Below are 15214 nucleotides of genomic sequence, written 5' to 3' on the forward strand. Positions count from 1 at the left end.
TGGACACAATCTCTTCCTGCAGGCGGGAGGAGCTGGGCAGTGCCACCTCTGCTGTGCTGCCACCCTCGCCCAGCTCGCTCTGTCCCAGCCATGACATCGCATCTGTGGCCTCAGGTACCCAGTGCTCTGTGTAGCACCAAGGGAGCAGCAGCTTTCCCAGTCCACCCGAGCAGCTCTGCCCCACGAGCAGGGCATGGCTGGGTGCAGCAGGTGCTGGGATGGCTGTGAAACCTGCACCCCTCCGAGCCCTGGGGCAGCTGGGGGAGGCTTGCTTGCCAAAACCCTTGCCAACCAAGAGCAAGGGGCCTGCTCTGCCTCACAGCTTGGTTCTGTGCCCCTGGCCGTGGTGTGAGGCACTGCCAGCTCTGCCTCAGCAGATGTGCCAGCCAGGCACAGGAACCTTCTTGCACGTGCTCCTCTCCTTGTCAGCATGTACTGAACGTCCCAGTCACTCAGTGGACCATTTCATTATTTATTTTGTCCAGTCCAGCTTACTAAATTCCCTTTCCTTCCCCACGAGTCTTTTAAGGGTCTACATTCTGTCACCTTCCATCTACAGTGCACTCTGAGTAAAAATAGTCACTGTTCCTTATCCCCCCCTCACGCTCCATCAGTCACCTTGCACAGGCTGCTCTCCCCTGGGGCTCAATCCAGCCCCTGGGCAGAATCTGGGAAAAACCCTGGGCTATTTCAAAGCACTTGGACATGCTTCTTGTCAGCCAGCCCAGAAGTTTCTTCATATAGCACTTTGTTTACTTATGTAAGTCTTGTGTGGAGAGTTCATATATCCTGACTATGCCCCTTCTGAAATAGGACTCCCTCCTGTCCAAGCTCTTCCGCTTTGGATAAAGTAATTAAATATTAATTTACATTTTCTTAACCCTATATCATCCAGCAATGTTCCCAGACTGTGAGTACGTAGCTGTTATCCATCCAGGGAGAGCATTTCTCTGTCCACAATCACATTTTTTTGTCTACCAACCATCTCAAATGGAACTCTCCTTTCTATTGATGGAGATGTCTAAGAACACATAAAACCAGGATAGTCCTACACCAATGGAACTTTTCAAAAATAGCTATTTGTTATCACCTTTTTATTAAAACAGAAAGAGAAAAAAAATAGGGAGAGAGGGAATCTTGCCTTAAAGAAGTTTCTTATGGGCTTCCAAGCATGGTGGAACCAAGGCAGGGCCTGGAAAGCTCTGTTAATAACCCTAAATAAATGTAGGACATATATAACCACATATTGGTAAATTACAGCTGATAGCTGTGTCCCTCAGACCCAGCTGAGCCACAGGTGTTGAGGGTGTGGAGGGAACTCCTTCCACTCCCAAACTCTGATGCAATTCATCTGCCGTGGTTACAGCAGAAATTAAGTCATCAGCCTTCACATAAAGATGTGCTCACCAAGCAGACACCCTGCTGGGAAACATGGATGTGAGTGTTGCAAACAAAGAGCATCACCCCACCGTGCTGCAGAAACCCCCACGGCCTTTTGGGGTTTTGGCAGGAAGATTTAACTCTCTGTACCCTGCAACTGCAGCCCCTCAGGACTGCAGAATACAAGGAATACTGGCAGAGAGAGCAGGGGAGTCCCCTTGCAAATGGCCTGACAAAGACTGCTGAATGCAGGAGGAATGAATGCATTATTTGCATGTCCTTAGGGCTCTCCTCTTCTTTGCCAGTATCCAGTTCAAACTATCTGATGTCAAGCTATTTATTCCATTTATTCCATAGGCAGTTTAATCATCCCTACCACATGGTTACTCCCTGACAAAACTACAGGACACAATTGCTCATCAAATAATGGGATAGTGTGGAGCAGAGGACAAACATTTGACATCTTGAAGTTAGCATAGCAGCTCAGTCTCAGGCAGCATAAGGCAGAGCTTGCTGACCCCAGGCACAACAGGTACAGCTCTCAGAGCTGTATTTAGAAGCTGTAATCCTGCAGCCTTTCACACCAGATATTGTCGTGCTCAGAAAGTCCTGGCACAGAGCGAGCCTCTCTGCCCTTCCCTGCACCTACCAAGACCAGCAGGATTGCCAGCTTTTCCCACTGGTCCCATGCTTCTGCTCTGGGGCTTTGCTGGGCTTGACAACCAACCTCTGCTCACATGACACAAACCAGGAACTTGTCACTACAGCCACCACGTGGTTTATGCTGGTTTATCTGAACCTACTGGGGCACCACAGTTTACACCCAGCATTTCATTGGATTTAACAACCCCCCTGTAGATCCTGGCCCACAGTACAGACATTTCAGCCAGCCAGTTCTGTACAGTTCAGTTGCCTGAACTGTTCTGTTTCCCACCTCTCATCAGTCATCCTCCCCTTTAAATCTGCTAACAACTCAAAACCTGAGCAGTGCTCAATGCTCTCTTCCCTGGTACATCCTGTCCTCAGAGCAGTAATAGTGCCAGGCAGGTAAAATGTCAAAGCCAGCGGAAATGTGTAAAATAAATTTACATTGCTGGGAAGCATCAGGGTTGCCAGGCTCCTCTATATCCCCATTTGTCCATCAAATAACCTCAGAGAGGAAGGCATAGGAAGCACCAAATATAACCTGCCCCAAATGTCTGACTGGCTCAGCACAGCCTCTCCCAGTTCGTGCATGATGAGTTCCATGGGGCTGATTGAAATGGGAAAGGCAGGGAGCAATGGTAGCTCTTCTCTTCAAAACAAAATTAGTCACTAAAGAGTTTCTGGGATCCCACAAAGGGTTTAGGGAACAGATGGGGTTCTCAAGCAGTTCTCTCCTTGCTCCATTAAAATGAGGGTGTTCTGGTTAGGAGGGCAGAAGAAAGTAAGTGTTACATGCCTGCATTTCCATGGTGTAAGTCAGCACTCTGAGGTGGCTCACTGGGAAATCCCACTGCGTGTCTCTTCCTCCCAGGAGGGTGCCAGTGAATAACCATCAACTCTCACCCCCCTGTTTACCCTACAGAGGATGCTACAGACCCTGACAGGATTCTGACTGCCCCTCAAGATGAATTCTGAAAGCTTCCTCCACACCTGGCACACAGGTCAAAGACACCTTGCCGTGGGCTTGAATTTAATGCTGATGTCAGTTTATTCCCTCATTGAATGGTGACACTTTAGACCGGCTAAGAAAGGGTGATCAGTTGCCAAGTTGCTAAATATACTAAACATGCTGCTGTGTGAGTAGATTAATGTTACCTCCTCTTCCTCCCTGCTGATTTATTGTGCCATTTACTCAGATTCCTGCTCTTTTGAATGTCTGTCTGTGTTATCACAGACCAGCCAGGCAGGCTCCCAGCTGCACCTGCAGAACAGCTCAGGGAGTGCTTTGTGCTTGCCTGTGTCCTGCAGGAGATACCACCAGCAGCATCAGCCCTGGGGACAGCACTGCAGGCAGCTTTTCCTGGAGAGCAGGAGATGCTCTGGAGCACGTGTGGCAGCAAGAGGCCCCTTCTCAGCCCAGCCACACTGGCCAGGGTGGCTCCTACTCCCTGCAATACCCTGCTGCGTCCCTTGCCTTTGCTGTCAGTGACTTTGAGGGGCTCAGCTCCATCATTCTCCTTCCCCCTCCTTTCCAAAGAAAATTCTGGGCAGCCCTCCATGCAGGAGGGCTGCTTGCTCAGTAGTGTGTGGGAAGGGTGCAGCAAAATATGTCTGCTTAAACCCTCTTCTCTGCCACTGGAGAGGATTATGTATCCAAACTGCACCCTCCCTCAGATGCTCAGGGAAAATGTCAGAGTGAATTAAAAGCTGTAAAAGGCCAGGGCTATAACTCAGTGCCTTTTAAGTGCCAAGATATTTCCAGGGATGGAGAGAGGGAAGTAGCCACTAATGTAATTTCCATCAGGAGTACACTCCTCTAATATAATTTGGCCTGGCCATCCTTTCAAATGCAGCCCTCCCTGGCTGGGCTGGTTCAGGGCCATCCTCCTAAGTGCCCCTAAGTAATTACTGATGCAATGAAAGCATGTGCCCAGGCTTTGCTCTGGTCTTTTTGGCCCTGGAGTGGCACCAGCTTTCTGCATAGAGCACACTGCTGGGCATGTAACTGGACATATTAATTTTGTGGGGGTTTTTCACTGACTATGTTCATTAAAGACACAAATGGCTCATTTGCATAGGCTTTGTTCCTTTTCTCTCTTGGGTTAAGGCCTGACAGTTCTCTAATGGTCTACAAGTTATATGGTCTCTTAGCAGATTAATAAGCATCAGTTACTCTGATCCAAATTCCTCATCTAAATTTTGCATTCACCTGTTGTCTGTCCCTTTGCCAGTACCTCGTGCTTCTGTAGCAGAGTTCAATAACCCATTATTCTCTGCTTTCCTTGCAAGGGAATGGTTTCCTGGGAAGGGACCTTGCTTTGCCATTTCCATCTCCTTAGGCAAAAGCTACCAGAGAAAGAACTTGAAAGTCTTTTAGAAAGTGCTCTCATTGCTTCACCTTTTGTGAATTAAAATCTCAATTTTCCAACAGCTCTTTAAACATCTCTTTGCAGCATTGTGCGTGATAGACTTAAATATCAGCAAAGAACCACAGCACAGCACCGATTTCCTTCTCTTGGGTTTATTTTGGTCATCTTTTTAAAATACATCTCCTGATTGTGTGTGGCAGCCAAGTGTATTGAATTGTCCCCAGTGCAGCTAACTGGGGACTTATTACTGTTCTTCCTCATAAACAGCTGGTGCTCAAGCACAGCTCTTGGAGACCTGCAGTTTAAGGATAAGAACCAATCCCCTCTCTCCTTGTACAAATGGGTGGGGCTGAAGTGGGAAATGCATCCTACAATTTTTAGAAGGTAAGGACCATGACCAAGGGGTTTTGCTGTGACATATGGCAGGGCTGTCACAAGCAGAAGATGTTGGAAAAGGGATGGTGTGAGAGACTGAAAGAGAAGCTGGTGAAACCCAGCAGAGCAGCAAGGGCATTGCAGAGTTTTCAGGAGGCTACAAAGGATATGAACTTAGGTGTCTCTAGAGGAAATAAGAAGAAAGAAAAAAAGAAGGAGATGAGGTGCATGGCCAGATTTATGGGCAAGGACAGACTTGACAGCTATGATTTTGAGCAATTTGAAGGGAAGGGAGAAATGACAAATGACGTGGGCATTTGGGTGCCAAAGAGATGAGTGTCATAGAAGCTGAGTTTTTAGAAAGAACAGGCAGAAAGTAGACTCACTTATTCTCTGTCTGTCCATACACTTCCTTTCCCCTGGGGACAGCAAGGACTGCCCTTCTCTGGAACTCCCTGTTATACACAAAAGCCTTGGGACCACAGACTCCCAGGCTGCAAGGCAGGACCCTCTTTCCCAAGCCTGGGTGCCAGTTTCCAGGAATGCCCAAATCCCGGGTGCCAACAGCACCATTCCCATTGTCCATTAGCACCTGAGACTGCTGCTTTTTGTTTCACAGCTCAGCCTCTGATAGAGAGTTACAAAGCAGCCAGTAAATACATTATCAGGTAGCAGGAGCAGATAATCCCCCAAAACACAGCCCAAAGCCTTATTAAACCAAGTACATTACAGATTCCAATCAGAAATCAGTGGCAGTGGAGCTGTTCTGGCCATGGAGCATTGCAGGGGTCAGTCTGGGCATGAGGCAGTGGCAAGCCCAGGAGCAGGGATGCACAGTCACACTCCCAGGCTGTGCCCACTGTCACAGTACTGGATGCACTGTCACTGTGCCCACACAGAACCAGATCCCATGGCAGGCAGGGAGAGGCAGCAGGCAGGGGAAAAGAGGTGTTTTTTCCCTCCTCAGCATCTTAAACTAGGTAATTATATTTTAAAACTATGCTGTTAAACCCAAAATTAAATAAGTGAAAGTAAGGACATAGGGGAACTAAGGTAGCATGATTTATTGACATGAGCTGCTAATATATGCAGTAGGCAATTACATATATTTAATCACATATTAAGTGCAAGCCAGATTTTTTGGTATACATTAATACAGTGCATGGCATAATGCTTTGTACTTGCCTAGAGTTGCATACTAATCATTAGAAAACTCTCCCAAAAGTGTATGCTGCTACAAAAGTCTAATGAACTGAAATGTTCCAATTAACTTTTGAACCAGTCTTGGCACAATGTTTTAAGTTCCCAAACTCAGAGAAGGAGGGAAGACAATTTGTAGCAGACCAGGCATCATCCAGCTGAAGAATACCCAGTTGATGATAAATTAGGTATGTCAGTAATGAGGGCAAAGGATTTATTTTGCAGCATTTTAAATCATATATACTTTATGTCTTTCTCATGCTTTATCTTCTGAGGGGAGCAAGACAGTAATGGTAGTACGAAACTTTTTTATGTTTTCTTATAGTTCACATTGCTTTGTCCATTTAAAATCCATGCTGTGCAAGTGTTCCCAGACTGACCAGGCTGATAGCCTCTTTCTGAACATAAGCAGCACAGTATTTTACCTGGGTGACCACATCTCCTCTTTACATTTTCCATGCACATAGCTTTGTTATTTCAATGTCCTTGGAGGTAGGAGCTTTTAATGAAAAACGATCACACTGAAAACTGAAGGCGAAAGGCCACTGGAATGACCAACTTCTCAGAGACTCCAGCCTTTTGGGGGGTTGAGATTAACTCCTTGGAGAAGGTGAGCAGTCCAGATGGAGTGCCTCCATCCCAGGATGGCAACACCAGCCGATTCTGCCAGGGATTCACCCAGAGGGATGTGCTGCTGGGAGTGTGTTTGTCCTCGAGAGCCTCCCAACAACCAGAACCTGCTCCTCATGGTGTGATGCTGCTGGAACCTGCTGCTTGCTCTAGCACAGGAAATTAAAAAGGCAGCTGTACTAGTGCCCAGATTTCCAGAGTTTGTGGCAATTTTCTTGTCCCAGTGGTTCCTGGACCTTTTATTAAGACCTCAGTTAAGAAAAAAAAAAATTAAACTGTTGAACTGGGCTACAAATGCTGGTGACTTGGCTTCATAGCAACATAAATAGCCCAGGTGAGTGATAATCATAAAGAGTACACAAATTTTCTTTCTTGTTTTGTTGCTGATTGGTGATTTCCAATATCACTTAATACATGCATAGTTAAAGTCTTCTAGGCAGGTGGTAAAAGTTGCATGTATTTCTTAATTGCTGTAAGGCATCATCATTATAACACAACATCCACCTTTATTTAACCTCTGCAGATGTGCCAGTGTCAGTGCAGCTGTTGCAGTGCTGTCACTGGTACAGATAACTCACACATTTCACACAGTCCTGTACAACATTTACCACAAAGCAGGAAAGAGTGGCTTGTATAAAAATAATGCCTAGTTTTAAGCTTTTAGTCCTGAATTCTGCACATTCTTGGTTTCATTTTCTGTTATAGAATCTTTGTCGCATGACATTTAATATGCTTTCCATGTAAAATTGGCTCTTTACTGCTTGCTAATAAATAAGTATATAATTACCCTGACTCCAACCAGAGCTGATATAGTTGAGAGACCTTCCCAAAAAAGAAAAACCCAAGTGTACATTGCACAGTATCCATGGACGTGCTACTCTGCGGTCTGACTTACGGCAATACAAAAGTGAGCGCACACACTGGGACAACCACCAGTGGCACAGGGGGGAGGGAGCACAGGGGATAACTGGGAATTGAGTGGTGATGGCTGGGTGGACAAGGGGTTGCAAATGCCAAGACCTTCCAGTGTGGACACCAGAGAGAAGGCAATGTGTACATGGCCGTGGGCAGGGAACTGATGCTATCCCGGCCCCTTGGGGTCAGGCAGAGCCCAGCCAGCTCAGCACGGAGGAGAAAAATACAGAAATATGTTCCTTCATTATCTTCCCTCCTTGTCTGATTTTCTCCTGGGAGAGAACTTCTTGGCTATTTCACAGTTTTTTTGTCCAGTTTGTCCTTTTGTGGTGTGTTTTGCCAGTCTCTTGTGACTGCTTGTAGTGCACAGACACACACAGACAACGCCTTGGCCTGAAGGTGATGTTAACCAGCTTATTTGACTGATTTGCTGATTCTGAAAGAACTTCAACTCCTTTGACCAATGAAGGAGCATTGGTAACCTTAAGAGTTGCTGAAGTCATCTCTAGTGGATGCAACATTTGCTAAGTTCACATTGTAATGAAAGAGAAAGTTCCTCTAAACACCGCATCCAAGATATGCTTTGTGTTTATGCAGAGAAGGGTTAAAGACAAAACCCCCGAAGAGATTATATTTGGTTTAACAGTGCTAAGTCGAGGTAATTGTTACATGGCATTCCTGGTTAATGAAACTCAGCTTCCAGTAGTTTAATGTTGCTTTTGTGATGGAGAGCCATCCACAGCTGCATGGAATTCTCACTGGCACACACAGCTTGACATTAGTTTCTCTATTAAGACAGGATGCAGTGGTCCTATTTTTCCCTATCTGACAAATCTATATTTAAAAAAAAAATCTCAGAATGGCCATCAGCAGCATGATGTATCTTTGCTTGTTTTCTCAGAGGTGGGTGGGAGGTTTTTGTGTCCCAGTCCTTCTTGGTAGGTGATAGTGTAGCACCTAGCACCCCTAGGCGAGGGATGCTGCCCACCTCTGCTCCCTCATGTGAAGTATCGACACTGTGTGGAGTCAATGTAGCAGTAAGGAGTGCAGCGCAGTTTCCCGTAAGACCTGGAATAAAAGAGAATATCTCAGTTTCAGAGCATGGTATGGTTCACTTACATGGCTCCTGGTTGTAACTCTCTGTAGGAGTGAAGAACCTTGGAATATGCATATGCAGCAGCATATGGGAAACTAAATAGGAGGGCAATTTTCATCAGTGCTCGACTGTGTTCTCCTCTGTCAGCAAAACAGGCGTCCAGGAGAAACTATGAGTGAAGACTTTACTCCCAGTAATGTCAATTAAAAAAATAAAATCCCTGTTGGCATCAGGACTGGAGCATTTCATGGGGGTGGATGCAAAAGTCCTGGCGCTCACCCACGGGAGCTGCGGAACAAAATATCTGAGGCTCTGAGTTGAGTGTTTTTCCAGCTACTCCCAATAGCTTCAGCAGGCATGACTGTGCCTGCCCTTTAACTTCTTTTCCATGTACTTGAAATAATGAGAGTGACACATTCCCACATTAGAAATAACTATAAAAAGAGTAATTTGAAGAGTCCTTGCAAAATAAAGAGAAACAGAGATTTTCTCTTTCTACTGACTTAAACTGAGCAGTGACTCTACTTACTAAAGACCTGACCAGAACTGTTAATAAGAATTAAAATGAGTTTTTTATTGCCTCAATGTCTAAGTTAATAACACATCCACAATGTCAAGCTATGCAGCTTTAAAACTACGTCCTAGGATAACCCACATTCTCAGACTAACATCAAATCTGGAGAAGGTGTGTGAAACAGAAGGAGGGATCTGTGGGCTGGAAAGAGTAAAAAATGGGAAAATCAGTTGCAGCAGAGCTCTTGGAGGAAAGGTTACTTCGGGGTAAAACTCCCATGGGAGTGTTATACTCACATACTCAGCCCACTTGCTCATGATTCACAGCTTTTTCTTTAGTTTGGTAGATAATTTGCAGACTACCACAAAAAAAAAATCTCAGTTGCTCTTTCACAACTTGAATATACAAGCAAAGTGAAATATATAAAGTTTTCTTCAAGCTTTTGTGGTGCTACGTTGGGCACCAAATTTCAGACTCTTCGAAGGGAAGAGTTTTCACAATAGAGAACAACTCCACACTGTCTGAAGGTGAGGTCTCTGCAAAATGTTTCAGTTTTGTCAGGTTGCCTGGCCTGAATTTTAGTAACCTCTTATACCAAAAGTGCTCCAACAATTACAGTGGAAGGATTAGCACAGCACTAGATTTACAAAGACATCCTGTGGTTTCTTATTCCTGTCAATTAGCACATTATTTTTCCCTGAATGATGAGGGCTCTGCACATAATTTAATTTGCAAATTAAATGTTTCCTGTTAGCCAGTAACAATACCTGACAGCTAAATAGAGGTGCTGCTGTTGGAGGCAAAACCCTGACCAGAGGAAGCTGCCTAAACAAAGGCAGAGAAGGCAAGTCAACAGTAAGCAGATGTTTTAAATGAAGGACTTTGCTACACAGATGCATGGCTTTGCATCTGCTGGGGAATGAATTTCTTGCACTTTGGAAAAGCTGCTTGATTCAAAGCAAATACACCCCCAGAGTACCCATTAATGGGAGGGGCAGCAGGAGGTTGGTACAAGTCTGGGGTTTGGATATTGTGGGGTTTTTTTTTCCTTCAGTGTGATCATCTTGTCGTGGTCTTTCCTACTATCCCTATGTTATGGCTGGACATTAATGTGACCAGATAAGGAAATTTTGGCAAGAAATGCTCAAACATAGGTCTGTGTGACCTTCATTTGTTTTGTAGAGTAAGAGGCACATACTTCTTACTGTGAAATGAGATTTAGCCCTTAAAGTCAATGATATACAGACATAATTTGGCAGACACTTTCTTCCCTGCTACTTGCAGTGGTCCCAGTGGAACAAGGTTAAAGTGGGTGAAACTCCTCTGTTTTAAAGCTGGAAAAGAGAAAAAAGAAAGGAAAAGCACGCACAAAACCGCCCTTCATAATCAAACCAAAAACACCCCACCAAACCCAAGTGAAGACCTCCTCTTACATACCCAGGAAGGTATGTTCTACACGTCAAGTATCCAAAATCCATCCCATCACAGTCTTCAACCCCCTCGTGCTTGTAGCCATCTCCGCAGTAAGCACGGCGGCACCCTAGTGAAAAATAAAGAAATAAACACTTTCCAGGCACTTCACATGTCAAAGAAACAGGTGAAGTGACTGGGACTAGCTTTTTAAGGATTAAGTATAAAGTGAGATATTTTGAGGAAGGCATTCTGTAAGGACTCTCTTAGGAGGAGCAGTACTCTTCACTACAAAGAATGTACTTTTATCAGCTGATTTCTGTGATGAAGGGAAAGAATGGATAAATGCTAAAAATAATTACTACAGAATCAGTAATTACAACAGCACTTATTTGAAACTTATTATTGCCATAGATAATTACCATCAAAACAATTTAAGGGAAACATAAAATACAGTTAACATAAAATTATTTGGGGAAGTCACAATCTCAAAAAAATAATCTTAGGTTGTTAACTGGTTTGGAATTCCCAACTTAGACCTTTATTCAATTCTGTACAATATCTGTATTTGTCTGCTGTGAGTTTCCACATATGAACGAAATTTTGCAGCCTGTCTATAAAGAAATAAAATATATAAGTGTTGCCAAAATCGTGTCTTTCCCACTGCTGACTCTTACTGACTTGAGAGTGAGTGGGATTTGTCACAATTTTTCATGGTGACTGACATGTAGGCTGCAGTAATTTGTGGGTTTGTTTGCCATTTTAGCAATTGGACTTTGATTTTGATATCTATAGCATATTGAGAATGACTTTCTAATATGAACAAATTAATTCAGTTAAAATCCCTTTGACATCTTCTGGGAGAATCCATTGGTATCAAGAAAGGATTAAATAGACAGGAGCAGGGAGTTTTTAAGAGGCTAAAGTGGGTTATTTACAAATAGAAATGATTAATTAATTGCACCAAGGACGTGTTTGTCAGAAATTGATGCTTCTAAGACCGACAAGCCTTTTTTACAATAAAATCCATTTAACATTCATCTAGCCTTTTCCTTTTGGTTCAGTTACAGTAGAAGGATGAGGACAGTGTGCTCATTTCCAAATAACTCAAGGATGGGTCACATCAGTGTCAGAAATCTGTACTGCAAGGCCTCCATTGAGGCTTTGCCCTGTGCATAGCTCAGAGAACATGATGTGCCCTCAGACACAGAGTGCACAGTTTTGCAGGCACTGGAACTAATGAACACTATCTTGCCACATGGTTGTTCCCCACGTCTGATTGCAAGTTCTAATTTAATCATTTCCTCATGTCTGGAAACAGGAGAGATGTTGTCTGCTGTCTCTCTGGAGTACTCTGCAGTCAGGCAAGCATAGAAACTTAGAGGGGCTTTTATTTATGTGTCTCCCTAGACCTGTTGAGATGGAATTGCCTTTGAAATCTCTTTCCTGTTGTCATTGAGAAGCTGGTGGGGATTCCTAAGTCATAAGGGGAAGGGTGGTGATGGACAGCTGGATGGAGAAACTTACACAGGGCATGGTTGCACACACCCCATTTTCAGAGTCAGTGAGTCATATATAAATGAAAAATTGCATCTTTCAGTGTTGTGTAATACTGTTCTGAAGTGTGAAGAAGCATCCCTTTGCTGGGAACAACAGAGCACCATACCTACTGCGCGGAGATGGTGTAGGGCTATGCTCTGGGGAAGGATTCAAGATGTAAAACTAACCGAGAGAGGGGGAAGTGAAGGTTACCACAGCTGCTCAAATGCTTATATGCTCTTTGTATGCTCTTATATGCTCTTTGCTATCCACAATCAGCAAAATGGAAGGAAGATGGAGTAGACATGTGTCCTGGGTTGACTATATGATGCTTTTATCTCCAATCGTCTCGTTCTGTTCATGCTGAATAATAAGTGTTGCACCTTTAAGCCTTGTTCCAGAGAGTGAAGGAGGGAGAGAAGAAGCAGCAGTTTGTTATCAGACTCTGCACTCCTCCTCCACATTCCTGCTCCTGACTGTGTTGTCTGTGGACAGACAGACAGCGGGATGGAGCTCTTTTTTTTGTCTTTAGTTAGTTTTTAGCTAGCTGAGGGAAAGAAGTTTCCTGGACTTGTGTTTTTTATCCCTTTTCTTGGAACCTCTTGAAATGGCTCTGGCCTGAACACCCAGCAGAGCACTGGCAGCTCACACCTGTGGCCCACCCGGGCCGGGCCTGGCCTACGACATTTCCAGCACCAGAGGGACTGACCAGAGACTGAGTGAGCTGACCTGATAGTGAAGATAGTGGGCTGACACCTCCACTATGCAAGTGAATAACAAAATCCAAAGTAGTGTTTCTGGACTGAGGACCTATTATATCGTAAGAAACAGTGTCTATCCCAAGGGCTGCGCTGCACTGCAAAGGTGTGCTACAGCTTTTAGAGAGAGCTGGCAGCCCCCAGGAAAGGTGTGTGTGTAACCCAGCTGCTGCATGGCCCTCGAAATGCAGAGTTTCTGACTCAGCAAGGATGCAGAGAAGTGCTGTTGTCACTTCTGTCCTGTGTGGTGTGTGCCATCCACATGCACGGATGCCTCAGTTTTCACCCTGTGGCCATCGTGCCTCCCTTTCCCCAGGCCTGCCCTTGATCCACAAACCACACAAGCTCTCCCAGACATAAGCAGTGTACCCTGTGGTACAATTAATGCACCTTCCCTGGCGGGAAGAAGCCTGTCCTGCTGTGCTGTAACTCACTTATGCAGTCATCGGTCACCACCGCGTTGCCGTCGTCGCACTCCTCCCCATCCTGCACGACGCCATCTCCACAGGTGCCCCCCTCCTCCAGGCGGTAATCCATGGGGTACAGAGGGGAGAGCTGGCCAGGCAAACACACAGGGGTTACTGAACCACACCAGCAGCAGCCTGGCTAGCAAGCAGAGGAGAAGGGCTCTAGGGGCCAGGTTTTATGGCTTGTTATTTGTTGGTCAGAGGGTTTATACAGAGCCTGATCCAAAGTCCAGCAGACACAAGAAGGATGCTGTTGCTAATTTCAGCAGGACTCAGCTCCTTGAAGCAATAAGGAAGTATGTGAATTTGGTTTGCAGGGTTTTAGTTCTGCAACTCTGTACCCTGGTGAGTTTTGCCTTATTTTGTATTAAATAAAAACTCTTTTTACCACCACAATTCCCTGAACTCTGGTCCAGTTTGTTCACCAGTGGTTCAGAGGAAGGTTAGCAAAATCTGCAACACTGCTGAGTTAATTCCTCAGTAATTAAGATTTCTGTGAATAAAATTCACAGAATTATGTACAGTTGTGGCAGTGTTCAAAAATGAGCTTTTCCCCATTTGCTTAACTGATTTGCTATGACACCTTAAGCACAGAAGTATGTTCTGTATTTCAAAATGGAATATACACTCAAGGGTTTTCTGAAACCACAGTCATATTTTTACCTGGACTGGGAGCCATCCAAAGGTATCCTTGAAATACAAAGATCTCTGATCTCTTCTAAATGCTAACGCGTTCTCGGTGTTTAACCGATCCAATTCTTCTTGATTGTTCACCACAAAAATCTGGTGCACAGAAAAAGAGGCGATTGGTAACCTTCTCAAGAAGTTCTTTGGATTATCACAGAATCTAGTTTGGCATATGTATCTTCAAATAGGTAAATAATATACAGGAAAATGGTTCAGTTGTTTTCAGAAAGAGAAGAGGTGAGAACCTACAGCAATGGAATGGTCTTTTCCGGGCCCCTATTTTGAAATGCACATCCTCAGGTAAAAATCATACAAATAGTAGTGCACAATCACAGCTGAGAAGAACTTTATGATACTCAAATGGTTTGATGCTGAAGCAATTGCAAAATCCAAATAGACATAAGTGCTTTTTGTGGATTCACTATAACTTTTTAGGCATGTTTGTGGCTACAAAATAAATAATGCATGGCTTAATACAAAATACAACCTTCACTTAACTTTTACATCTTTGTTATTTCTTTAGATTTAATTGACACTAAAACGCATGTTTCTTTATATGCATATACTGTGGTCTGACACCAAATCTCCAATTATACTGCAAAAAAAAAAAAAAGTTCAAAATGGAAAAATTAGGACAAGCTGCTCTCTTACCCATTTCTTTAATGTCTCAATCACTGAAATTGGATGTAAAAGGCATTAGAAAATAATCTCTTCCTTCAGCAGCTTAATCAATTTAATTTTTATAAGATTCAAGCCATTTTTAAATTAAGAAAAAGCAAATAGAGTGTTTCTGGGCAAAATAGTTTTAGGTCTGACTCTGATTCACACCAACATAAACAGAATTGGCTCTTTAAAAAACAAGTTACCTTGAAATTTTTACATAGCAGAACATTCCCATAACCTTGGAAGAAGGCCAATTTCATTAAAGAAGCATTGAATAAAAATGCCTTCAGCTTGAATGAAAGGAAGCAAATAAATAGGAGGCCAGCACAGAACTGATTCTGTAATTGAAGCTCATCCCCAGAGCTTCAATTTCTCTTGAAATCAATAACAAAATTATGCTGTCTCAAACCATTACAGATATCAGCCTTTAAAATTGCACAAGATTTTAAAAAATGGAATGAATCTAAGCCAATGACAGAAAACCAGCACTTTGTTTCCCAGCCTCTGCCCTCCTCTGGAGGAGCTGCTGGGTGCATGGGTGGTGGCACTGAGGTTGTGCTGCTTTG

At 44.0% G+C, this 15214-nt stretch overlaps 1 protein-coding gene across 1 annotated transcript in view; it reads right to left on the minus strand.

The window, feature by feature from the left end:
- Nucleotides 1–8268: 8268 nt before the first annotated feature.
- COLQ (collagen like tail subunit of asymmetric acetylcholinesterase) overlaps nucleotides 8269–15214 on the minus strand; it is a 39301-nt gene continuing 32355 nt past the window's right edge. Inside the window, exons 14-17 of the mRNA XM_064704576.1 lie at nucleotides 13962–14081; nucleotides 13266–13386; nucleotides 10562–10664; nucleotides 8269–8582 (exon numbers count right to left, since the gene is read on the minus strand). Of these exons, the coding sequence (XP_064560646.1) occupies nucleotides 8513–8582; nucleotides 10562–10664; nucleotides 13266–13386; nucleotides 13962–14081 (414 nt within the window). The 3' untranslated portion in view covers nucleotides 8269–8512. The remainder of the gene's footprint in view (nucleotides 8583–10561; nucleotides 10665–13265; nucleotides 13387–13961; nucleotides 14082–15214) is intronic.

Source organism: Zonotrichia leucophrys, chromosome 2 (genome assembly GCF_028769735.1).
Source record: "Zonotrichia leucophrys gambelii isolate GWCS_2022_RI chromosome 2, RI_Zleu_2.0, whole genome shotgun sequence".
In the NCBI taxonomy this organism is placed as follows: Eukaryota; Metazoa; Chordata; class Aves; order Passeriformes; family Passerellidae; genus Zonotrichia; species Zonotrichia leucophrys.